At 37.2% G+C, this 25674-nt stretch overlaps 2 protein-coding genes across 9 annotated transcripts in view; one reads left to right on the top strand and one right to left on the bottom strand.

Annotated features, from left to right (window-relative positions):
* Positions 1-2746: 2746 nt before the first annotated feature.
* LOC140139899 (SIN3-HDAC complex-associated factor-like) lies at positions 2747-14732 on the bottom strand. 2 transcript variants are annotated; one of them, XM_072161665.1, is made up of 6 exons: positions 14649-14732; positions 7148-7367; positions 6028-6173; positions 5490-5688; positions 4655-4823; positions 2747-4255 (listed from the first exon to the last, which is right to left on the bottom strand). In XM_072161665.1, the coding sequence occupies exons 2-6, from the start codon at positions 7233-7235 to the stop codon at positions 3898-3900; spliced, it is 960 nt and encodes a 319-aa protein (XP_072017766.1). In that variant the 5' UTR covers positions 7236-7367; positions 14649-14732; the 3' UTR covers positions 2747-3897. The 2 variants fall into 2 exon arrangements, with proteins under 2 accessions (XP_072017766.1, XP_072017767.1); XM_072161666.1 differs by lacking the exon at positions 14649-14732 and adding an exon at positions 13768-13901.
* Positions 14733-19323: 4591 nt separating this feature from the next.
* LOC140139900 (serine/threonine-protein phosphatase 6 regulatory subunit 3-like) overlaps positions 19324-25674 on the top strand; it is a 94880-nt gene continuing 88529 nt past the window's right edge. For all 7 annotated transcript variants that reach the window (XM_072161670.1, XM_072161667.1, XM_072161668.1 and 4 more), the window contains exon 1: positions 19324-19728. The gene's annotated coding sequence lies outside the window, so the exon portion shown is untranslated. The remainder of the gene's footprint in view (positions 19729-25674) is intronic.

The raw sequence follows: 25674 nt of genomic DNA on the forward strand, positions 1-25674 counted from the left end.
GAAACTGGACCTTTTCAATCACATGCGCACGTACCTAATAATCCTAACCTTAATACTATCAATGATTGGGCCATTCCATTTAAAATCCACACTACCCCTGTGGAAGATGTTACTAATATCTTCCACAGGGGGAGTATGAATTTCAAATGGAATGAACACATTAGGCAGCTCCATTTGAATTTCATATACCCTCTGAGAACAATGCAACCTAAATTTTCCACAGAGGGAATGTGAGTTTCAAACAGAGTTGGTTAAAGGGGCATTTTGTGAGCCACAGTCTCATCCCCTACTTTTCTACAAAAAAGATTTGTATACCACCAGAAAGCAGAACAAATATAACTCACAAACACAAAATTGGAATCAACTGAAATTTTGGGAATAAGCTTTTTTGTGGATATCTACTGAAAAATGTCATAAAAAGAAAATGCTAGAATCACAAAATACTCCTTTAAATGTGCTAATTCCATTTGGATTATAGCCCAGTGCATCTGCACACATACAAAAACCATTCAAGTTATTCAAACCTGTTTCCTTACAAAGACTCAAACTCATTTAGCTTCATTTCGTTGTATGTAAAATATTACAATAAAATATCGCTTCCTTACAAATTCCCTTTCACACATCTAGCGATTATGTACAATTGTTCTTAAAAGTGAAGGCTAATTATTTGCAGTTGCTTTTGTGTATAAAAAATCTACATAATTTCAGGAGCTTGATGACATAACTTTATCTCTCCAAGACAACTTTTCCAGATAGCAATTAAACAGTAATTTGATAATTAATTTCATTCAAAACATGATTGAACATGAATATTTCAAATTTGTATTCATATATTCATTTTTTACTAAGTTCGTATGATTAATCAATTTAGTTGATTAGAAGTACAGTGAAAATATGTTTATACCAGGTTTTTCACCCTGATGTGGCAATGGTGTCAGTGTGCATTTTACTGGGCGCAGCTTCAAATTGCTAACATTTGCTCAAAATGCTGGCATACACACGTTTAAGGATGCTGCATTGATACATGCTTGAAACAGCTGACTCAATGTGTTGCCGTTACTGCCACACCAGGGTGAAATATGGTATAGTGACATTTTTAAACACTGAGAAATAATAATATTTAGAAATTTGATGAAACTTTTTTGAAGATAGTTTCAAGATTTTCAACTTAAATAAACCTGTTTATACCTTCCCGTAACTTTTCTCATACAGCACTTAGTCAATAATTTTAAATACATGTACCCTGGTAATAATATTTTAAACAAGGTTTCAAAAACTTATGTTTGTTATAAACAGTAGATTGCACAAGCCACATATGTTAAATAACTTCTTTGTTTTTCTTTAAAAAAAGAAGTATTTTTGACAGTCTGTTCCTGTCAAGTAATGTGCCATATATACATAATTACTCAGATTTTGGTCACTTATTCTCATTGGGGTATTTAAGTTAAAATCCACCCACCCCGTAAAATGGAAGACACTTAATTTTCCACACATCTAAGGTGAATTTTAAATTTGGTTACCTGAATGGGTGACTTTATTTGAAATATACACCCCCTGTGTGGGAGATAAGGTGGGACCATCCAGTGTGACTTGGACAAATTTAATAATTGGGCCACTGACAATCATATGAATTTGAACGCGTCTAAGTGCATGTTTATGGATGTCACCTTTGTAGCAATCCCACCAGTGCTACTCCCACTTCGTTTGGGTAGCGAGCATTTACAAAGCACTGATGTGGTTAAGATCTTGGGAAAAAAATTGCTAACAACCTCAAGTGGGACAACCACACTGATGACATCATTAAACGTGCAAATGGACGCCTTTTCATGCTCAGTACACTCAGGCGTTATGCTCTAAGCATACATGATCTGGTCACAATATATGTCGGTTTTATTCGCCCTCTTCTTGAATACGCCGTGCCTGTATGGCGTATGAGAATCAACATTATGCTTTAGAGCGTATACAGAAGAGGGCGTGTAAGATCATCATGGGTTCTCAATATATTTCTTACCAAGATGCACTTATCACATGTGACATTTCTGAGCTCCGATTACGTCGTGACAAAATCTGTTTGGACTTTGCCAAAACTCTTTATAATTCAAATGAGTTTCGCGATTGGTTGCCAAAGTTAAGATCTGAGCAAGTCAGAAGGACTCTCCGTAATGCCAACACACTGACTGTGCCAAAAACACGCACTAAAAGATACGCTCAAAGTGCAATTCCTTTCATGATTAAAATGTGGAGCGAAAAATGTCACATGTGATGGGTGCCTCAAGAGTCACATTTTCATGAAATGCTTGTTGATATAGTTTTTAGTGTGTTTTTGATCATGCTATGAGATTTAAGTTTGGATGGGGGTGTGTGGGTGTGTGTGACGTGTTGGGGGGGTGGTTGTGTGGTTGTGAGGTGAGGAAAGTCAATCTCTTTGCATATTTTGTTTGTTGTACTAATTTTGGTAGTTGTAGGTCAATTGTTTATTGGTGATATTTGGTGAGTGTGATGGGTGTAAGTGGGTGTGAATGTGTGTTGCAGTTGTGTAAATGTGAGTGGCAGCTTGTATGAGCGAGCAAGGAAGGTTATTTGCATTTGAAGTGTCTTTGTTTAAAAATATTGTCAATTTATATTTATATGCCATTTATTATTTAGCTTATGTATTTTTATATGTGCAATGTATGTAATTCAGCCTTTGGCTGCGAAGTGCATTTTTTCTAATAAACCTTGAATAAAAATAATAAATAAAAAGGTCTTCCATTGGGGGAGTATGGATTTCAACAGTAATAGCCAATTATTGGGCTGTTCACAAAGTTGCATTTTGCAATCCTGAGATAAAACATAAAATGTGAAATAAGATCCTAATGCATCGGATTTGGGATGCTCATTTTCTTTGTAAAAGGTTTACAGAGTACAAATAGAGATGTTTAATTAATTATTTTTGTAACAAATCATCATCTGGGATGATACAACAATTCATCATCTCTAAAACTCAAAAAGCACACACAGAGTAGCTGAGGGCAAGCCTTTTGTTGGAACCAAAAACATTACGGTGCAAAATATCAAACACGTCTTCTGGCTCATACAATCATTACTGATGCCATCAAAAGGTGGTATATTTTTAATGAAGTATTGTGCTTGTAATGTTTTGATTCACAAATAAGACTTTGAATACTTTACAGTATTTGAATACAAAATCATTTACTGGCTAAGGTTGATCACACTTCCTGATAGAAAGAAATCATATAAAGTTGTTGGGAAAGAAATCTTCAGTATATATCATCAATCTTGAACATTGTGAATGTGTATAGAATAACCCTCACCATGCGGGTGTTTACTGCAGACAACAAGTTAATATTTTTTTAATTAAAAATTTCAGAATTGTACATTTTAATGACCATATTTGGAAAAAGCATGAGAAATGCATTAAAATGAGTACAAATGAGCCTAACATTGGTTCAGTGGTTCTTGAGATAGCTCTTGATATTTGGAGAAAATATCTCAAAACTTTGACTTCTAATGTTGAAGCCTATGGCTAACATGCAGGGCATTAACAATGCTATCTTCAGTAGATAGCACAATATTGTGAAGGTATACAAATGGTATCTTAGTACATAACACCAAGCCTCTACAGTATTATTATGTCAATGCTATCTTCAGTAGATAGCACTACATTATTGTGAGTGTGTGCCAATAATTATTATCTTCAGTAGATATTAAGGCCAGTTTGTAACAAACTTTTTGAACATTTCAAAGCTCCAATCCTCAATATTAAAATTTCACATATTGTTTGCTGTAGCACATTAAAACACTTTTTGCCTTATAATTTTTTTTTCTATCAGGAGTATGATATGATCACACCTTAAAATAACACTTTTAACACAGGAATGCAAAATAAGTACTTAATTATTGAGCTGTAACCTCTGACCTTTCCTGGCCCATGACCTGACCATTACCATGGGAACCTTCCACACCTTCCATGATGGTTTGCATCACTCTCTTTACGGAGTCATCTTCTTCCACTGCACTGTCTTCCAGGTCATCAGCCTCAGATATTTCAAGGGAGCCCTCACTGCCCAAACTATCCTGCCGGGTGTCACGTTTGTGGGCACGCTCTGTTGTCGACGTTGGAGGCGGGATGGGATTTGCATAGGGATTCTGTGGAGTTGTATTTGATGAGCACCAACAAGGTTTCATAAGTTTCGGGTCAACCAGGACTTCACCTCTTTGGCCCTTGAAAATCGTACCGCAACATGTTTGTTCCCTGTTATTAAATAAAACAAATGAAGTAGATTGTCACTAATCAAAAGCAACAAAAATCCCTTTAAAAGGGAATGATCAACTACAAGATCATTAAAGCAGTTGACCGAAAATAAGGCTTGGACACACTTTAATATAGCTGGGCTAATAAACAAGGGTAAAGGTCTACCTTGCATACTGGTATTTCATCAATCTATTTAAAGTATATATATCAGAATTGAATAACCTTCTAATTCTTTCCAGCATTTTTCTTGCTTAAAAATTAAATGACCATTATTTATGCTCGCTGGAGTTGCTGCCCAAAATTTGATACATGCACTAATGTTTTCCAACATCATTTTGAAACCTCCCAGGGGTCATGTTCTATCTTATCTTGCTAGTAGTATCAGTATTGATTACTTACGGTATCCAGTACGAGAGATCCAGGATGGCCCTGAGTGAGGGAGGGAAGTTGAATCGGGCTGTAGAGCTGCGTCTTGGAGACTCAACACTGCCATCTTTGACAGACTCTTGGTCTGATGAAGAGCACTCACTGGGTGTAGGGCTTGGTGTACGGTCACTGTTGAAATCACCTGTTAAAAATTGCGAAAAAAATGGTGAACTTGGGTGTGGTGGAAAATAGTATAAGGTTACATAGATTCTAAAGAGTAACATCCACAATTTTAGCCAGTGGTGTAGCATCATAAGGACACTGGGGGTACGTTCCCCCAAACGATTGTAAAATTTAGAAAATCCCATAGGAAAATTGCTGAAAAATGGCTTGTGTGCCCCCAATCATGGTCGGTGCCACCCCCAATATGATGACCCCTGCTATGCCACTGACTTTTGGTGAAAAAATACTTTTTAAAATCGAAAACAAGCATGCATATAATTAGCGAGTTGTCTAGAGGGTCTGGATAAAAGGTCATGCAATATGTTTCATACACTCTTAGAACTACATAGCCAATCAGAAAAGCTGTTAGAAAAATATGTGGAGTGCATCCCAATCCATAATATTGAAATCATGGACAGTGAGCTACAGCTTCATGCCCAGTGGTGGCACCAGGAATTTTGGTGTTGGGGGAATTGCAGGGGCAAAGTTTTAGGGGGGGGCAAAATCAACAAATTTTGCATAAAATTGCCACAAAAAGTGGAAATTTATGTAATTTTTAGGGTTTTGTCTCAGAAGTGGTGGACAAACTGGGGGGTGCAATAAAAATATTCAGGGGGCATAGCGCTGCCACTGCTCATGCACCTACCGTCTTGGCTATTCCTTCGACGTCGACTCAACCTGTCCATCAGTCTCATCTTGCGTATTCTCTCCATGGCGATCTTGTGTCTTCTCTGCTTCTTTTGGTTGCGTGCTTCTCGATGGGACATTGAGGGCGCTTTGTTGATGAGTTTTTGGCGACTTCTCAGAAGACTTTTGCCACCTGGACCAGCTCTGGCATCCACCACCTGTGCAACAAAGAACATACACATAATTATATTAATTTACCTACAGTGTATGTCCCTAGTACTCTACAGCATTTACTGTCCTAAAATTAATACCCAAATTGGGGGAATGAAAAGGTGTATGTTCATAATGCGATTGCTTTTGTTGTCAGTGTATAAATAATACTTTCTGGTGGCTTACATTATGAAGGCCATCAAAGTTAAGTTTAAACACCCCAACTCACGACCCCCACCCTACCCCACATAATTCCAACTTACATGATTCATTCCTCTCTGTACCCTAGGGTCAATCTTTTGATAAGTAGCACCCCACACACCCCACCCCACCTCACTCCAACTTACATGATTCCAGTTCCTCTCCGTACCCTTAGGTAATTTCTTCCATCTTTTAATAAGTAGCACACAAGCATTGCATATCTCCCCTGATCTCTGCTGGCCCTCACTCAGGTTGAAGCACTTGTTGAATTCATTCTCATACTTTTGGCTATCTGTGGAATCACAATTTAATACATGTAAATACATCAAATTATTAATAAAACAGTTGACAAAATCTTTATTGCCCTTTTACTACATTAAGGCAGACACCAATCCCCAATCACTAGGTCCTCACTCGAATATGAAAGTGACATACCTGTATCTACCAGAGTACGACATTAGGGTCTATTGGTGATGATTTTTGTTGAAAAAAGGGGGTCATGTAGTGGCGGCTCCAAGAAAATGGGGGTCATAATGAGTGGAAACATTTAAAATTTGGTCTTATTGACTGTGAAAAATAACTTTGTAAAATTTTGCCATTTTCAAGCTCAAATTGAGAAAAATTGTACAAAGTGTGTGTGAAGTGTGCAAAAATTTTGCAGATTTGGTGTGAATTTCTAAAAAAGGGGTCATTGGGTGTCAGTAAGCTGATGAAAAAAGGGGGTCATTGAGTGGCAGATTTGCTGGAAGGGTCTAATGACAGACACATGACGCGTGCCCATATATGTAAGTGCGTGCCCCTGGTCCTCAGACATACTCACAGTTCTTAACTCTAATACATATAATTTGTACATTCACAGATGAACTTTCAATATTTTGGGTACAAAAACTTAGCAATACTCCAAAATTAAAAGGTCATATTTGGAGTGATGCATTTTAATGGAGGTCATTAAACTACACCACTATGGTTGAGGTTGTTGTGAATCTTTAGGGAGCATTAATTTTTTTATGCCAGGGGAATGGGTGATTTTAGGGGGGGGGGATATGCAAACTTTTTGCCAGGAAAGGGGGGAATATGAAATATTAAATGTAGAAGTTTCATAAAATAAGGGGGGATGTAAAATTTTTCAATGGAAGTGAAGGGATAATGTGAAATCTTTTGCCTGAACAAATTTGAAATCACCCATTCCCCCAAGCATAAATAGTGACCAGTCCCTTACCTGAACTCACCCATTCTCCCAAGCATAAATAGTGACCAGTCCCTTACCTGTAAATCTTGAGCTAGATGACTTAGCCCTACAGATGCAGCATCCATTACTACTACGGTAGATCTTGGGACGGTGAAAGGTAAACATGATGGCGACGTCAAACGTAGCGGACAGACAGATTGACAGACAAGTATACACGGATGGTAGACATAGAAGTGAGGCTATTGGCCAGCAGTGTGTAGGCTATCTATACATCAGGACAAAGGAACACATAAAGATCTGTAATGGAAAAGAAAGACAAGAAATTAATGTCATTATTATTTGAGTATTGTAACGTTTTTTCAAAAGCTGATAATTAAAGGCCTATTCAGTGATCCCAGCGAAAGTGTAAACAAATTAAAAATTGTCTAAAAGTGAAGGATAAGTCATTAACATTGTCATTAAGTATTTTTGAAATGAAAACTTTGGAAAAAAACAAGGAAAATACCAGTATTGACAAAGTAAGTAGAAAAAAAATATAAATTACAGATTCGTGTAAAATGTCTTATTGTCTGCAATACTTGGCTTCTGGCTAGCAGGCTATGTTAGCACATCTATTACGCTAGCAAAGGTGCCAAAATCTGAATTTTGATGATTTTTATGATATCCTCTGGATGAGCAAATCACTGAATAGGCTATACATATATATTGTTTGTATTCAGAATAATATTGAGAAGAGAAGAAAAATAATGAAGAGAATATTAATAGCCTGAAGAAAGGAACAACCCTTGCTTGGGCTATTACAGTTGAAATCCACACTCCCCTGTGCAAGATTTTGGAAATATCTTATGCAGGGGAATATGAATTTCAAATGGAATGAACATATTGAGAACGATTCAACCTGAATCTTCCACAAAGTAAGGGTGAGTTTCAAAAACTTTCAAATAGAGTTGGTTAACATGCTAATTCCATTTGAAATTCATACTCTCACTGTGGAAGATATTTCCTAAATCTTCCACAGGGGTGTTGATTTCAACTGGAATAGCCCAGGTAGAGTGAGCGCATGGGGTCAAGTTCTATTTCTTTGTATTTCAAAAGGAGCTCTAAAAGGCTCCATACACTTTAACCATGCTAAAGAAATGCTTCTTTTCAACAAATGTTTACTAAAGTTTATTTTACACAATGTGGACCAAGGAATGTTCTTATAAAGGCTCAAATAACCAAGGACATGTAAGAAAAACATTTGAAATCACATTGGTGTTATTTTTGAAATGGGTTTGTTTAGAATGCTTTCAAAATCCATTGTAAAGAAAAGGGGTGAGGAAAGGAAAAAGAAAAGGAACATGAGAAAGAAAATTGTGACATCACCTTGGAAAAAAAGAAAGAATTTTTTTTAAGATCAAAGTACATTTATAAAAGAAATCTGTGATCATTCATTATGACAGCTGACATTTGGCTATAACAATATTATTTTCACCAGGTTTTGTAAATTTTTCATTGTATTTTATGTCTTGTAATATGATACCATTGTGAAGCAATATTCACATCCTTTGTTTCAAAACTTGAAATGAGGTCTGTGTTTGCATACATTCAGTGGTGGCGTAGATTTCTTCTTCACATGGGGGGATGGAGTTGGGAAAAAAATTCTTGAATTAAAGTGAATCTATCTAGCACCTTTTGGTGATGTGACAGAATAAGTTTATGGCCCAAACATATACCTATTTCACCATATTGATGCTAAATAGGTTAAATATAGTACAAAAGTGGACTAAATTCACACAAAGCACACACAAATGGGCAATTTTTAGTTTAAAATGGCCAAATATGATGTTAGATCAGAAACCCATATACAGGCATCAACATTGGGGAGGATGATTGTATGGAGCACCCTATTAAATATTAGGATTTACCCCCCAGGATCTACACATAAAGATAAATTTACAAAATGACTAATTTTTCATGTTAAAGGGGGTTTATTACAACTTTTTTTGGAAACAAAAAAATCTTTTGAAAATTTGTACAATTAAAAATGATGGCAATTAAACTAGTCTAATAAACACAAATAAAAATACAATTTAAACTTGTCACAGCCCAAAATATCCCGCAAAATATATATCAATCATTAATCTTTACCAAGTTCATTTCATAAGTTCCTGCCATTTGGTTGTTTTGTGGTTACATTGGCATCCCAATTACCATTTCTTCATTGTTTTATTTATTTATTCTATCAGTCAGATCAGGGATCCTGGACAGATATGACCAGGATCTGTGGTCCACTAGAAGGCAATTAATTTCTCCCAATAGAGTGGGCACATTGAATGCCCATTAAAGGACATACAATGCATATTAAAGGACTGGTGGACCAAACTGATATTTCTCATTTCCAAAGACAGGGTTCAACTTCAACTTTAAAGGGGCATTTTGTGATCCACAGCCTTATCCCCCCATTTTTCTATTTAAAAAAGTGAGATTTTTATTCCACTGGGAACCTCTGGCTACATAATGTTTATGTATAAAATATTTCTTGCAGATCTATTAATTCGTTCAGCAAAAGTATCTTCAAATTTGAATTATGATATTTTACATCAGAACAAAATTACAACACAGTCATGACAGTGGCCTATGGAACAGTGTAATACACATAATCATGTAGGCCTATGACTTGTAAAAATGCAAAATTGGAATGAACTGAAATTTTGGGAATAAGCTTTTTTGTGGATATCTATACTGAAAAATGCCATTAAAAAGAGGATCATCGGATATGATCACAAAATACTCCTTTACAAATTGACCTCATGTTGTAAGCCATGCATGGTCAGTCTATACTGACAGATTGGCATTATGGAGATTCTATTGCTGCAATAACAAAAAGAAATGTATTGACCAAGACCCAGCTCCAGAATATAAAAGCCCAAATTCATAACACCATTGGATATTTTTAAACAAAGGATTTCTTTGTTGAAGTCATCCTCACTTGGACTTACCCCTTATAGTTATTTTGTGATCCATAGCCTCATCCCCAGACATCCTCATTTGGGCTTACCCCTTATAGTTATTTTGTGATCCATAGCCTCATCCCCAGACATCCTCATTTGGGCTTACCCCTTATAGTTATTTTGTGATCCATAGCCTCATCCCCAGACATCCTCATTTGGGCTTACCCCTTATAGTTATTTTGTGATCCATAGCCTCATCCCCAGACATCCTCATTTGGGCTTATCCCACTGCTTAATCCCTTATATTTAAACTCTACTTTACTGTACAGGACCCCTCCTCTGGGGACAAAACTTAAAGGGGCAGCTTCATCTCACACTTTCATTAAAAAAGTTAAGATCTTTACACCCGGCACCGGAATACTTTGGCTACATAATGTTTGTGTAAATTTTTGTAGATTCATTATAGCTTTGCAAAAATATCGTCACATTTATGAAGCAAAGTAATATACATAATCAATTAATCATGCATATTAAATGATTAATTATCATCAAATTTGTATAAATAAAACAAAATTACAGTACAATGGCCTATGGAGTACTGTAATTGTAATCTACATAGTAGGCCTACATAACTATTGCAAATTATTATGCAAAATTGGAATCAGCTGAAATTTGGAATAGGTTTTTTTGTGGACATCTGCTCAAATGCTCAAACATACCATAAAAAGAGGATGCTAGAATCAAAAATACTCTTTAAACCCATGACCTACAATTTGTTTTTCTCTTATTTTTTTGCTTTAATATTGGTTGTAGTTTTGCATATTTTTACACTCTAATTTCCGAGAGGTTAGTGCAAGAAAACTGCCCTATACACATTTGACAATTTCTGCATTCAATTGTACATGGCACCTGGCAGCTATTGTCAGTTGTCATATAGCTGCCCTTTAGATATTTTGACAATTTCTGCATTGATATTGTACATTTCTAGGCCTAATGCAGGTGAGACTTTATAGCCATAAACCCTCAAATTAACAATTTATTATTCCTCTAAACGTTGATATTTTCCCATAAATTCAACGTAATATTGTTCCTCAATACAACATAATCTTATATATTTCTTTGTTCATTGCCAAACTGATGCTGATCAATTAAATGACATGGTGTACAGTTTTGACACAATGCATGATCATAAACAAAGCATTGTGGTTGCATTAATACACTGAGCTAAATTATTGTAGGTCATGGGAGTGAACACAATCTTTGTAGCCCAAAAGTCACTATACATGCACTGAATGAATTTTATTGAAGATTAATTTGTTCAGCTTCATGATAATGATTTACCTGAATCCTTTTCATAGAACTCTGCTAAGTAATAGTTGTATACCTTTTTCAAATTTGTCAATACCGTACTGCTGTTTTCCTCAGTTTTTGCCCATGTTTCATTTCAAAAATAAAATGTCAATTTTAAAACATATCCTTTACTTTTTAGACAATTTACATACAATTTTAATTTTTTTTGACACTACTTATGCTGGGATCACTGAATGGGTCTAATAATTATAATAAGTAGGCCTACTTTTTAGCAGCTTGCATTCATTGGTCAATAGTGCTGTTTTCCTCATTTTTGGCAAAAAAGTTTACCTAGACAACTTTAATGATGTATCCTTCATTTTCAGGTAATTTATACACAGTTTTTATTTTATTTTCACTTTCGCTGGGATCACAGAATAGCCCTTCAGCATGTTCAGTAGGAAAACACTAATTGCACAATTTAACAAGGTTACCAAAATGATCTGGTATGTATGTGAAAGAAAAACAATTTCTTCGCACATCAAGAGGCGAAGAACAAAGATTTTTGCCATATTGAGGGGGGGGGGCAAGTTTTGGAAGACCATTAGGTATGCTCATAATTATTGCACAGCCCTAACCATAGACAGTAGAGAGAACTACTGTCAAGTGTCTATACCCTAACCACATAATCAGTAATAGCAATTAGTGATCTTCAAACACACAAAAAATGGCAATAAATTATGGAAAATTTCCTATGAAAACTTTTTCCCAAAAAAATAAAAATGTAAAACTGAAAACATTTCTAGCAACTACTAGTACTTGTAACAGCTGATCTTATAATGCTATGCACACAAAGTGACAGTTGGCCATGAATATTTAAAAGAAATACAAGAGTCCATTCTCATAATAGCCCGGCCTGACCGGGCATAAAAAAGGTCAGGATTTTAAAAAGCTCTTTGTCTGAGCTGCAAAACCTTAAGTAATATTCCAAATCCAAGTTTCTGACCTTTTTTGTGTGTTACTTGTAATAGAGAGTAACAATGCATAAAGTTATAGAATCTGCAAGTGAAAATTGGATATTTTGGAACTGAGCATGCTCAGTAGCTCAAGCAGGTGGTGCCAATAACAAAGGAATTATTAGCCATGTGATCGGAAACAATGATGGGAACTTTTAAAATATAATGAAATTATTTAATATTAATTACTCTCATGTTGAAGTGAAGCATTTAAACCTCATAATATTTTATTATCATGATTACCAGGCATTTTACTTTTATCTGGTCATCATTAACATAGATGACAACAACAAGAAGGGAATTTAGATTCATCCACAATCTTATTTAGGGCATAAATAAATAAAGCACTGATTTTTAGAATGTGATAAAAATGCAATTTATTTTATGTGATTATTTATTTTACTGTTCATTTGCCAAAAGTCATCTTCAATTTAAATTTATTTATTTTTATTTTTATTTATTTTTATTTTGTTTACTTATATCTATGTTCTAATGCCTCTTTATTTTATTATTATGATGTCACCACTATAACATAATAAGTAAATAAGTAAATAAATATCAAGTAAAAAAATAATTAACTAAATAAATAGGCCTATAATTAAATATAATTAATAGATTTAAAATTAAAAACCCACAAAAATAACTAAATTTCAATAAATAATGAAAATCATAAAATGTTCAGAAATACTCGTTTTTTTCTTCTGACGGCCTTGATGGGTGAATGTCTCTTCCATAAAATAAAATCAATTTGATTTGTGATTATAAATAAATAAATAAATAAATAAATAAATAAATAAAAATATCTTAATAAAAAAATAATGAACGAACGTTTGTTCCTTATCATGACACTTCTTTACGTACGGTAATTTAAAAAGAGTCTGATCAAATGATGCATAACTAATTATGCAGATGAACTTCACTGATGTAGCGTGTTGCTCTAGTCAAATTCATCACCCACGCCAATGCAATACTGAACACTGAGCAAGTCATTATTACTAAGACCATGATACTAAAAATAACATAAAAACTAAAGTGACCATGGATCTACTAAATCAAAAGCCAATATAAAAATAGGTAGAACTACATGCTTTATATTTCAGCTAAAAATAAAACAAGCCAAAATAACAATCAGTATCAATTTGACACCAATGGCAGGCCTATCAAATTTGACATAAAATAATAATAATAAAAAAAGATAAACGCTATGCATATTAAAATTTAAATCACAAAATGTAAAATAGAAACCATACTAGTGGAATCCCGCGGGGAAGCCCGTTCTCAAAATAAATTATACAGCTTTAGTATAAAGATATATTCAATGACAATTAAAAACGCCACTTAAAAAAGACCTATCAAATTAATTTACAACTATCAAAAATTTTTAGCAAGCATGAAACATTTTTTTCACTAACGCCAAAACCCCAGACATGACAAATGATGACTTTAAATTATTCATACCATATCAGTGGCTCATCACGGAACATGTACAGCGCACGTCAACATTAAAATGGTATACCAACTCCAAGTGTCAAATTCAAGTTCAGCTCTGGTCTTCTGGTATACTGGTATCACAGTGCATGCATACATTAATTTGTTGACAGCAACGCCAACAAATGATAATTTATAAAAAAATTCTTAATCAAATCCGATTTCCAGATTTCGGCATTTCTTTGCTAATATTAGACTTCTTTGTTCAATTCTTATCAATAAAATTCACATCCCTTGTTTAAGAGTGATAAAGAAACTCGGTTCAATAGTTCCGCTATTATGCACAAAGAGGCCCTTGCCTAATTTCTTTGTGCCTCAAAATACCGGGCTGTGATAGGCTAATGGCACGCGAGTGGCACGCGAACAGAACCCACAAATGGCTCCCCTGCTGCCAAAATATGTACTCCCGTACAAACAAAAAATACACCCAAATGTAAGCGATCTTTTCTACTGTAAAAGTACCACGACACACATCGTATGATAATGGAATTAAATGTTTGCAATCTCTGGTACTCATATATGTAATTGTCGTTTCGAATCCATTTCGATAAATAACCTTTTGGAAGCAAAATATAGCATGGTATATTCCGGTCACATAACCAAAATGGCTCTCTCGTCCACCAACCCACGTGCCCAATGAGCCGCATAACAAAAACAACCTTCCCCGACCTTTGCCTCTTTTTTTGTCCGATCCTCCAATTTTCAGTGCAAATTTCTCCAAACAGGGTCCGTGTAATTAGAAGACAATTTTGCAGAATTATAAAATATTGTTAAATAAGTAATATGCGTAAACATAAAAACGATCGAAAGATTAGAAATGGTTAAAAGAGATAAAAACATGCAAAACTTACGTTCAAAGCAAGCGAGTTGAGCTACCATACCACACAACACGGTAAACCGGTACTGTATGTGCACTGTACGTACACACTCGCGTGGGTCTAATTGATTGACAGATGGTGCATGTACGTACGTCGCTTTCACTGATTCCCGGTTTGTTCTCCCCCGTGCTTAAGCCTCCATAGAGGCGATGAATCACGAATAAAAAGTGGTTTCCCCTTTCTTGAACCCGGGTCTTGAACACGAGCTTTTGGGAACAAACCAAAAGTTCGATGGCGGGGTTCGATGACAAGGCGTAGATTTCTTTTTGACAGGGGGGGGGGGGGTGAAAAGTGAACACACTTGGGTTACAGGAGGGAGAGATGGAGGCCGGGAGTAGTGGCGGCAGCCGCAAGCTATGGGGGGGCAGTCCGGGGGTATAAGTTTTTCCAGTTTTACTGGGACTTCTTTTGTGTTTTGGCACTTTATGGTTATAATTTCAATTTGTAATAATTTGCCATAGGCCCCTACCGCGAATTTAAAAAAATCAAAAAAAAATCATCACTTTTGATGTCATCAGAAGGACGTTCCTCGTATTATACAATTTGGTGTGTCTGATGTGCTTTAAGTCCCACAAAAAGACTGTGCAAAGGTGGGTGACCGAGCCCGTAGGCTCCTAATGCTGATAAAAAACAAACAAAAACCACATGCACTGAGTTGCAAGTCTAACCCCTAGACTATGCCATCATGCCATGATCATGGCCATAGTCGAATTTTGATAAATAAAAATATGTTATTAGGCTATTGATTAACGTATTCCGTTGAACCAAAGTATTCTAGCCATACTTTGGTTCAGGCCCGTACGCAGGATTTCATGGGGGTGGGGGGCTGATATGGAAAAAGTGGGTTTTTTTTCCAAGGGGCGATTTGTGAAAAGTGGAATTTCTTCCCAAAATTTGGACCTTTTTGTTTTTTCTTTTTATATAATTACCGGTATTAATTTCTGTTTTATGTTTTGGGAACTCTTAGGCCCGTTGGTAAACTTCATCTTTAATACGAAAAGTCAACATTTTCATATGATGGTCGGCTTTTCCTCCCAGCATACATCATTGGATTTATATAATTGATAATTCGCCATATGATGAAATTTGTATTATATTGCGAATTTCAAAAATTCAAAATTATTTGTATCAAAATCCAAAAGGTCATTCCTCGTTTCTACAATCAGTGTAACTTGGTGTGTCTAAGGTCCCACAAAATACCTGTCTAAATAATTAGTCACTTAATTTGTTACTTGTCCTCGTGACCCAAAATTTAACAAAATCAGGGTTGGGGTTTTAGAAATATTGTTTCTTCCAAATTAAAGGTGAGTGACCCTGCTTGAGCCCTAGCAAAATGATGCATGCAACAAAAGCAATAGCGCCATCATTGCAGTTTGTGAGTATTTCACCCTGGCTGGATATTTCCAATTTTTCCGTTCAATCATAGGCCTTAAAAGGCCTATGATTGAACGGACAAGAAAATATGACTCCCTGAGTGGTGTCAAATGAAAGAGATAAACGTAAAGAATATAATAAAGATAATTTCCCCACCAGGGGTCACACTCCTCATAAGACCCCTGAGTGGTGTCAAATCAAAGAGAAAAAAGTACAAAATATATAATAAAAATAATATCCCCATCGGGGGTGACACTTCTTAAAAGACTTAGGTCAATATTCATTTTTTGGGTCCCGGTTTTCACATAGGCCTATCCAAAGAAGGTATGAACCCCCAGGTGACAAATGCTATATACTGCCGAAGCCTCATGGTTCAGCTTTGGTGCGGCAACAGCTCACTAGTGTCTATTTCCTCATTTACCGTCACGAAAATTGAAAGCGCTCTGAGAAGAAGACCAATTTTGTCACGGAGAGAACGAGCCAATCTGCAGTTAATTCATTTAGACAAAATGCCCTCGTGTTGGCGCAATAAATTCATCAAAACCCGGGATCAAAACTAATCATTCCTTAGTGAAGACTTCACTCATCCTTTATTGCCATACGTTATATATATAGTTTTACTCAACTATATATGGGCGGCACGTAAGTTTGTTTATTTCGTATACCATCACATATCCGTCACAATTTTGTGACGGATTTGATGTGCGGATATGATTAAGTAATGAGAGAATCATTTCCATCACGTGGCGAAGATGATCACAGCAGCATTGATCATGTCCTGTTTTGACCTTAAAGCTGGTCAAATGGAATTGTAACATGGTAAAACAAATGTAGGCCTACAACACCGTCACATAGTTGAAATTAGTTGCAATTGTGACGGAGAAAAAATATGTAAAGTTGCTAATACAGATTGCGCCAAACACTTTTTCACTAATTTGGAGACATGTTCTTAATGATTAATCTAGCCTTTCAACAAGGTTCTGCCTGGACCACCACCGTAGTGGGAGCGCCTCGCGGCTTCGCCGCTCTGTCGCGCCTTCGGCGCTCAGCTCGCGGGTTCGCCACTCGCCCCCCCTAGGATCGCGAGGTCTTTGACAAAGACTATGATTAATCTGTAAAAAAATAAATAGAATCATTTTGAAATGTTCATTTTCCATCTGCCTTCACCTTACCGAAGAATGACCCAACAACGGACAAGTTCTATGCAAAACGGTATTCCCGTCCCAGCACGAATCGTGTTGAAAGATATGGCGAGTTTACATTGGGGGAGATAAGGGGGGACTTTGGGGCGCGAGCTCCACGGGGTAAAAGTATAGGGGCGGCAGACGGAGAAGAAGGGGCGACCAAAAGAATAATTTTTAAAAAGGGCAGAAAAATTGTCAAAATTTGTAAAAAAAATTCGCAGTTTACAAGTGGGGCAAATTGGTCCACCTAATGTCCCATTTTGCCCCACCAGATTTTACTCGACTATAATACTAATACCTGACAACTTGCGACAACCTGACAAGTGACCACTACAAAACAAAATGTACATCACCAAGAGTCTAGTAGACTAACGTTTCACAAAAAATGGTGCCCGTCGGCCTCCGGCTTCATTATTTTATTAAGGAGTCTTTAAGGCGTCCCATTTTACCCCAATGCGAGATTGTTGCTGTAAAGAGGCTGGGGTAAAATGGGACAGCTGGGGACGCCATTGATTTACTAAGGGATTTCTTTTGTTGGGGCAAAATGGGACAGTGCGAGTTAGCACACAGTAAATCAATAGCGTCCCATTTTACCCCAAATTGACACATTTCTAAAAGAAATCTTTTCTTATAATTTTCGAAGAAAAGAGTAACAATTTTTGTCTTATTTAATTGAAAAAGGTGGCATAGAAGTTATTTTTTAATTTGAGAAAAACTAATTCGGGCCATTGATTCAGATATTTCGCCTCAAGTCATGACCTCTGCTTAGACATGACAAAAAAATGGAATACTTATTTTGATGTGTTAAGCTTACGGACCTCAGAAGTTCCTGTTTAATGAAGAATGGTTTTAAATGGTTGGAAATATAAATAGACATTATTATCAAAGTTCTTCTGTTGCAAAAATGGGCAAAATGTGACCATTTTAAGGTATAAAAGTATTTCTGAAATCACTGTCCCAAATTACCCTGTGTCCCAATTTGCCCCAAGTTACCCTATGAGAAACAAATTGCATTGATTTAATAATTCCACTTGCACAGGTGTAGGAGAAACACGGTTACAAAACATCAAATTTGACATTTTCTGCTCGTCTCACTCCTATCATATGATAAGACAATTTGAATTTTTAAATTGGGGATTCCAAAAATGGGGGGGGGCTGCAAAGATTATTGGGGATGTCGAGTCGAGGGGGCGGGGTATTTTTCCGGGGTATTCTTTTGGCATGTGGAAAAGGCGGAGGCAAGACTTTTTACGCAGTCCATTTTGAGAATTCACTACCCCCTCCCTATGGGGTAGGCCTCCGGGGGTGGGCCTACACATAATAATTAGGCCCCTACTGCAAATTGTCATGACAGCCCCTTATCCATTTTAGGCCCACATCCGTTGTCCAATCGGAGGCCTAGGCCTACAGCACTTTTTTTTCTTATTTAATAACATAGCTCAAGTCTAATGCTTTAGATCTAATAGGCTATATGCCTAACTGGCAACAAGGGCTGAAAACATTGCGGGTCAGGGTTTTTTTTCGTATGCTGTGACAATCAAGCCGGCCCAAACTGACTTGTACTAAGACCAATTAATACATTTTAAATACATTTAGGCCTAATTTTTGAAAACTTTGCATGCATAGACCAGAGAAGATGAGAAGCATAGACTGATGCCAAGTCTTTGAATTGTGTGATTTGTAACAAATTGTAAGAAAACGTGGAAAATTGCATGTTTTTTGCTCAGCTCATATTGCAGAAATATTAAAACTGGATTTTTATTTAGGCATACCATTTATTTTTATAACTATTTGACAAAACCATGAAAACAGCGGGATAATATCCCGGATAATATTATTTTGTGTAGGCCTAATTCATAAAAATTAGTTTTCTGGAATGTGGAGTAGTAAGTGTACCCGTATTAGTATTGATGAGGATGCCAATTTCCTATACATTTATGCTACCCTTTTCTTTTCATTTCTGTTTTATTTTCCCATTTTCCTTTTTTGCATTTTTAAAACATTAAAAATGTTGAATGAAAAGTTGTCTGACCCGCGGACGACCTGGTGAAGTCATGTGACTTGGCGAAGTATTATGGGATGTCCGTCATGAAAATCCGCCATATTGGATTTTTCTATCGTTGCAGTTTTTGGCGCCGATGACCGGCATCAATCAATGAAGATCAAGATTATTCATGTTAACGTAACTTGAACTACTCCAAATGGGTGATCATCTAGTCCTCCAATATAATATCTACTGAGCCATGAGATTTTGAAGAAGATAACCCTCTGGAAACATTATTTTAAGGAACATATAAATAGCAAAGTCGTAATCAAGTTCTGGGAATTACCGTATATCGTTGCGTAGTGTACATCCGATGACTCAACTGTGTTTAGTGCAAAATCCTATTATACCGCTGTCGCAATAATGGGGCAGACGTAACAGAAATTTGCAGTTTCTTGTAATGTTCAAAGTGTATCATAAAGGATATAATAACAATTAATTATCTGCTATCGTGAGTATTTTTTGTTGATCAATTACGTTTATTCTTTTCATGTCGCGAAACGAATCGTGATTCCGTGTCATGATGTCAATGAATTGGAAGAGTCAATGTATTCCAGTGCCGGTCATGCGGTACTGCCCGGTGCCGAATCATGATTCGAATTATAACAACAGTAACATTGATAGCCAATCAGTACTAACACTGACTAATTGAACATGTTGAATGAATTTATGCATTATTTGTGCCGGTCAGTCGGCATGGCAAGGGACTTCTCTGCATGAGAAGAACAACATTATTTAATTTGTGTACATCATGGACTAGCTCGTTCACGTAGCGTTTTCGTTGTCCCACTGGCCTACGTAGAGTCGTAGATTGCCTGGCGATCGGAGTGAAATTGTCAGAGCACCTGCACCTCGGACTAATCATGGACATGCATGCATGGTGGAATTGAACATAGACCTACTCTTTCATGCTTTGCGTGACTGACTGTGCGTATGCATAGTATTAGTAAGCTGTTACAGTTATACGCAGATAACCTCGCTAATATGGACGCGCAGAGTGTTGTACGCTTGTGTATTTAAAGCATGATTAGTTGCGGAGTAACAAGCATAGTTGTACATGTAATGTTGTAACTTAGTTGAATGCTCTCCGCGATGTACACAAATTAAATAATTTTCTATAGGCAAAAATAATGGCAATGGCCAATGGCAATGCTACTGCTAGGCCTGCAGTGCCTTTGCATGGAATGAATGATCAATTATCATGATATATTTATCTGCTAAATTAAATATTGTAGCATCCAAAACATGCAATAAGCCCTTTCGCAATTTCGGAAAATTGCAACTGCGCATGCTCAGACATCGTCACACATTTCTTCAACAAGAGATAAACATGAGGAGGCTGCAGTGCGTTTGCAAATGTTGCAATGGTGGCGAACTTTGCACTTCCTTCAAAAACATATTTTTGTAAAACATATTTTATTCTTTCGTACATTTTATTCTTTCCTGTGAAATACAAATATTGTTAAGGAATGAAGACCAAACTGTCAGCGAAATTCCAGTACAAAACATTTTTATGCAAACGGCAAAGTTCACCCCATTGAAAATGTACAGTAGCCTCATCGTGTTTCTCCAATTTTATCAGCAAATATTACCCATGATGCACCATGATCGGAAATTGCGAAAGGGCTTATAAGCATGAATGAACTTGTAAGCTAGCTTTCCTCTCATGATGCATGCATGCCTCTCGACATGCATCATTGCATCATTTGCGTGCATGGTCGATGGTCATGTCATGGTATGGTCAGATCCCGGGTACCCAGGCAACCACGGGGACCTTGTCGGGGAAAGGCGGGGATTTTTGGACGTATTTATGTCCCCTCCGACGGGGAAGTTGTACGAGGTTGGGGCCGTGTCTCGGCACTGATCTTTTCGGCCGGGAAGTTGAGCCGGGGAAGTCATCAGGGTTGATGGTGGTAGATCGTCCCACAGGCAAATTAGCTTGGGATATGGGCCAGGAATTTGTCGCCTTTTATGGAGGAGGTGGCACTGTTTGTCGGGGCAAAATCAAACCCCACCCTTTTTTTTTTTTTTTTTCTGCCACGCTTTGTAACCATACACGGTACCCGTCGCCCTTTTTACCAGAAATTGAACCCCACCCTTTTGTGACCAAAGCTTATATAGTTGTCAAATTTGGAAGCTTCGTCGCTATCGTAGTTACATAGCCACTTCCGGGTTCTCACGATCTGCACCCGCCATGATTGTCCACTTCAGAGTTGATGCAGAATTTACCCTCATCTAACAAACACTCATGATTTTCTTCTTTATCTGAAACATTTGCAACAATATATTGGCACATACTTGCTCCAAACGGTCCCTCAACAAACTGTGCATCGCTTTTTTTAGAACCCATTTTCATCATTACCTAGCTGTGACTTTTGTCACGGGTAGGTCCTGAAATCTAGCTGTTTCTCTCTTTACCTAGCCGTGACTTTCGTCACGGCGACATATCCTGAAATCTAGCCGTTTCTTTCTTCTTTCTTTTTGGCAACACGTCCACTGCCTCTTTATGCTGAGGCCGATTTTGACCATTATTATGGAAAGGAAAACGAGCAAGGTACACCAACTTGATGTGGGGAAACAGGTAAAATACAGACTAGACAATATGCAGGGGGGGGGCAAAACCAGCAAATGTAGGCATAGGAAGTAAGCAAAGTTCGATAGCCAAAAATTACCAGTTCCAAGGCTCACAAAAGTGCTAAACCTGCAAAAACAACAAGGATCAATGGTAATACAAAACTGCACTAGAACAAGTGATGAAAATCACTGTGCATATAATAAACAGACACGCTAAACCAAACATGGCCAATTCCATGCCAAAAGTGCCTTTTGTAACGTCCGTAACAAAATTTTGGAACATTATTGCTCAAAACAGGAGCATTTATTTCAAATTTGCTAATCATGCCTCCATAGATTGATGTCAGACCTACTTCAAGATCAGTAAAGAAAAAATCTGAGGAAGCACCTTGACAGTTTTTTTTCATTATGAAAAACGTTACGGACGTTACATTTGAGATAAAATGTAACGTCCGTAACACTTAATCAACAGTCAGTGTCCGAAATAAGGAAAATATGGAGGTTGTCCCGAGGACAACTAAAGCATGAATTCTGCTTGTCCTCAAAACATTTTGGTTATCCCAAAAATATATATGTCATGTTTTTGAGTGCAAAGAATCCAAATATAGTTGAATCATTTTCTTATGATCCGTGACCATTCATAGCATACCTTTGTTTCTCTGTGGATTTGACTAGATGGACATATTTTAAGAAAAAATGGCTCCTATGTCCCTCCCAAAAATAGCGGGAAAATCTATTTTTAGCTCATTTTTCAAAATGGCCGCCGGTGACATATTGAAAAACATGAAATCATATATACCATGACCTGGATAGGCTATAATGACAAATAATGTGTCATTTTCAACTATGTTTGGCATGCCAAATCTTTTAAGATAATATTCAAAGTGTTTAGAGGTCATCTTGATCTCTAAATCCAAGATGGCCGCCATTTCCATATTGAAAAACATGAAAATCGATATATCATGAAGTGGATAGGCTATAATAACAAACAATGTGTCGTTTTCAACTATATTTGGCATGCAAAACCGTTTAAGATCATATTTAAAGAGTTTGGGGTCACCTTGACCCCTAAATTCAAGATGGCCGCCAGTGCCATATTGACAAAAACATGAAAATCTATATAACATGAAGTGGATAGGCTATACTGACAAACAATGTGTAATTTTCCACTATTTTTGGCGTGCCAAATCTTTTTTTGTCATATTCAAAGTGTTTGGGGTCATCTTAACCCATAAATTCAAGATGGCCACCAGCTCCACATTGAAAAACATGAAAATTGATATATAATGAAGTGGATAGGCTATAATAACAAACAATGTGTCGTTTTCAACTATTTTTGGCGTGCAAAACAATTTAAGATCATATTCAAAGATTTGGGGTCACCTTGACCCCTAAAGTGAAGATGGCCGCCAGTGCTATATTGACAAAAACTTGAAAATCTATATATCATGAAGTGGGTAGGCTAGTATACTGACAAACAATGTGTCGTTATCCGCTATTTTTAGCTTGCCAAACCTTTTTATGTCGTATTCAAAGTGTTTGGGGGTCATCTTGACCTCTAAATCCAAGATGGCTGCCGGAGCCATGTTGAAAAACATGAATATCGATATTTAAGATGTGACACACATGAGGCCAATACTTATTTTACTCAATTGCTATACTATAGATTTTGAAAGTGTTACTTTTGTTCTTTCAGGAAAGTTGCACGGTAGATGCATGTGATGGAGAACTGAGCAGACACTGAAGAGCTACAGAGCAACCAAGAGACTGATAAACTAGAATGCATGCTGTGTAAAGATCATAGCCCTGTAAAAGACAGTTTAGAAAAAGTATCCGCAGAGAAATAGAAGAACATTAGGGACAAACCCTTACAATGGAAGGGCCTTGATAAATTTCAACATGTCAATACAATAGTGGAATGGGATAAAGGATCTAAGGGTTATTATATGCATGCTACTTGTTATACCACGATGTCTAACACACACGCTCAATCCCAAGCCACAAAACGCAAGCACAAATCTGAGAAACCTGAAAAAAAGTCTGGGACGCCAGGTCACCAATATATCAGCTTTCGCAGGACCTCCTCCCAAGAAACTTCGTTAAAGTATAGGTGTTCTGCATGATAAGGTATTGTGTGTGTGGTGCATGAAAGTTCCACAACAGTCGGGTAACCGGGACCAAAAAACACTTTTGTTGCTTTCGACACAAGATGCATGGAAAAGGTTCAAGGCATACACCATCTACATTGCAGATGAGGATAAAAGAGAGCGGTTAGATACGTTAATACCGTCAATCCCAGACAGCTAAACAGTCTTTGGCTTGGAAATCAGGTACCACCTAGCGTCAATACGTCAGCAATCAAGCGAGAGACAATCTCAGTGAAAATGCAGAGCATCTACACCATGTTAACCTTTGGGAGGCTCAAGATTTGTTCTTTCAACATATCCAATAAGTATTTTAAAGATCATGAAATACGCACCCTCCAAGGACTGCTCCAAGATTACATTCGCATTACTTCAAACTACGGGCACTTTTCCCAAGTAAGGTCCAGCTACCTCAAGAAAATTCTGATCAAAAATTTGGGAAAGACATAGGATTTCACTTAACGTATTCAGGAGAATGTTAGTGAGCTTGTGTATGATACAAGAGCTGCCGGTACATATATCGAGGCCGCGCTGTTATCACTGGAGCTTACTGGGAGTAACGGACGACCAGTTTGTCAAGAATGTCGCAACACGACTTAGAGAACAGGTCATCAAAACAACCACTGTTCCTTGGTTACCTGGTTGAAAAAACCTAACACAGGTTCAGCTGATGACAACCCAAAGGTCTGATCAATTACGTCAATCTTAGGGAGCGATCGTTATTTACGACAGGGGGATGGACATTTTGAAGGGGAAACCGATTAAAAAAAAAAACAATTTTGATTTTGACGGGGAACACAATTTTTTTTGTTGAACTGGGATGGGGGGTTGTTAAGTTTTAAACGGAGAAATTCGTGAAAATAAGGCCAGGGGGATCCAAAAATTCCCCCTCGCGTGCACTCAACATTTTCAGATCAACTCATGTATGTACGGGGGCCAAGGAACATTGGTTATTTTGATGACCTGTTCTTTGAGTCGTGTTGCGACATTCTTGACCAACTGGTCATCCGTTACTCCCAGTGATAACAGCGCGGCCTCAATGTATGTTTCGGCAGCTCTTGCATCATACACAATTGCAAGCTCACTAACATTCTTCTGAATACGTTCGTGAAATCCTATGTCTTTTCCAAGTTCCTTGAGGTAGCTGGACTTTTCCTTGGGAAAAGTGCCCGTAGTTTGAAGTAATGCTAATGCAATCTTGGAGCAGTCCTTGAAGGGTGCGTATTTCATGATCTTTAAATATGACTTGTTGGATATGTTAAAAGAACAAAGCTTGAGCCTCCCGAAGGTTAACATGCTGTTGCTCTGCATTTTCACTGAGATTATCTCTTGCTTGATTGCTGGCGTATTGACGCCAACAATGACGCTGGTATCTGATTTCAAAACCAAAGGCTGTTTGGCTGTCTGAGATTGACGTTATTAACGTATCTAACCGCTCTCTTGTATCCTCATCTGCAATGTAGATAGTGTGTGCCTTGAACCTTTTCCGTGCATCTTGTGTCGAAAGCAACAAAGGTGTTTTTTTGTCCCGGTTACCAGACTTTTGTGAACCTTTCATGCACCACACGCACAATGCCTTATCATGCAGAACACCTATACTTAAACGAAGTTTCTTGGGAGGAGAAAGATGATTGCTGACCTGGCATCCTAGCCTTTTTTTTGGGGGGGGGTCTCAGATT

Source organism: Amphiura filiformis, chromosome 18 (genome assembly GCF_039555335.1).
Source record: "Amphiura filiformis chromosome 18, Afil_fr2py, whole genome shotgun sequence".
Classification (NCBI taxonomy): Eukaryota; Metazoa; Echinodermata; class Ophiuroidea; order Amphilepidida; family Amphiuridae; genus Amphiura; species Amphiura filiformis.

Bases quoted from the DNA above. Each gene is read 5' to 3' on its own strand.
- LOC140139899 (XM_072161665.1), bottom strand. From the start codon at position 7,235: ATGTTTACCTTTCACCGTCCCAAGATCTACCGTAGTAGTAATGGATGC. The intron at 6,174-7,147 runs GTAAGGGACTGG...GTGATTCCACAG, and splicing joins ATCTAGCTCAAGATTTACAG to ATAGCCAAAAGTATGAGAAT. The intron at 4,256-4,654 runs GTAAGTAATCAA...ATTTAATAACAG, and splicing joins GATCTCTCGTACTGGATACC to GGAACAAACATGTTGCGGTA.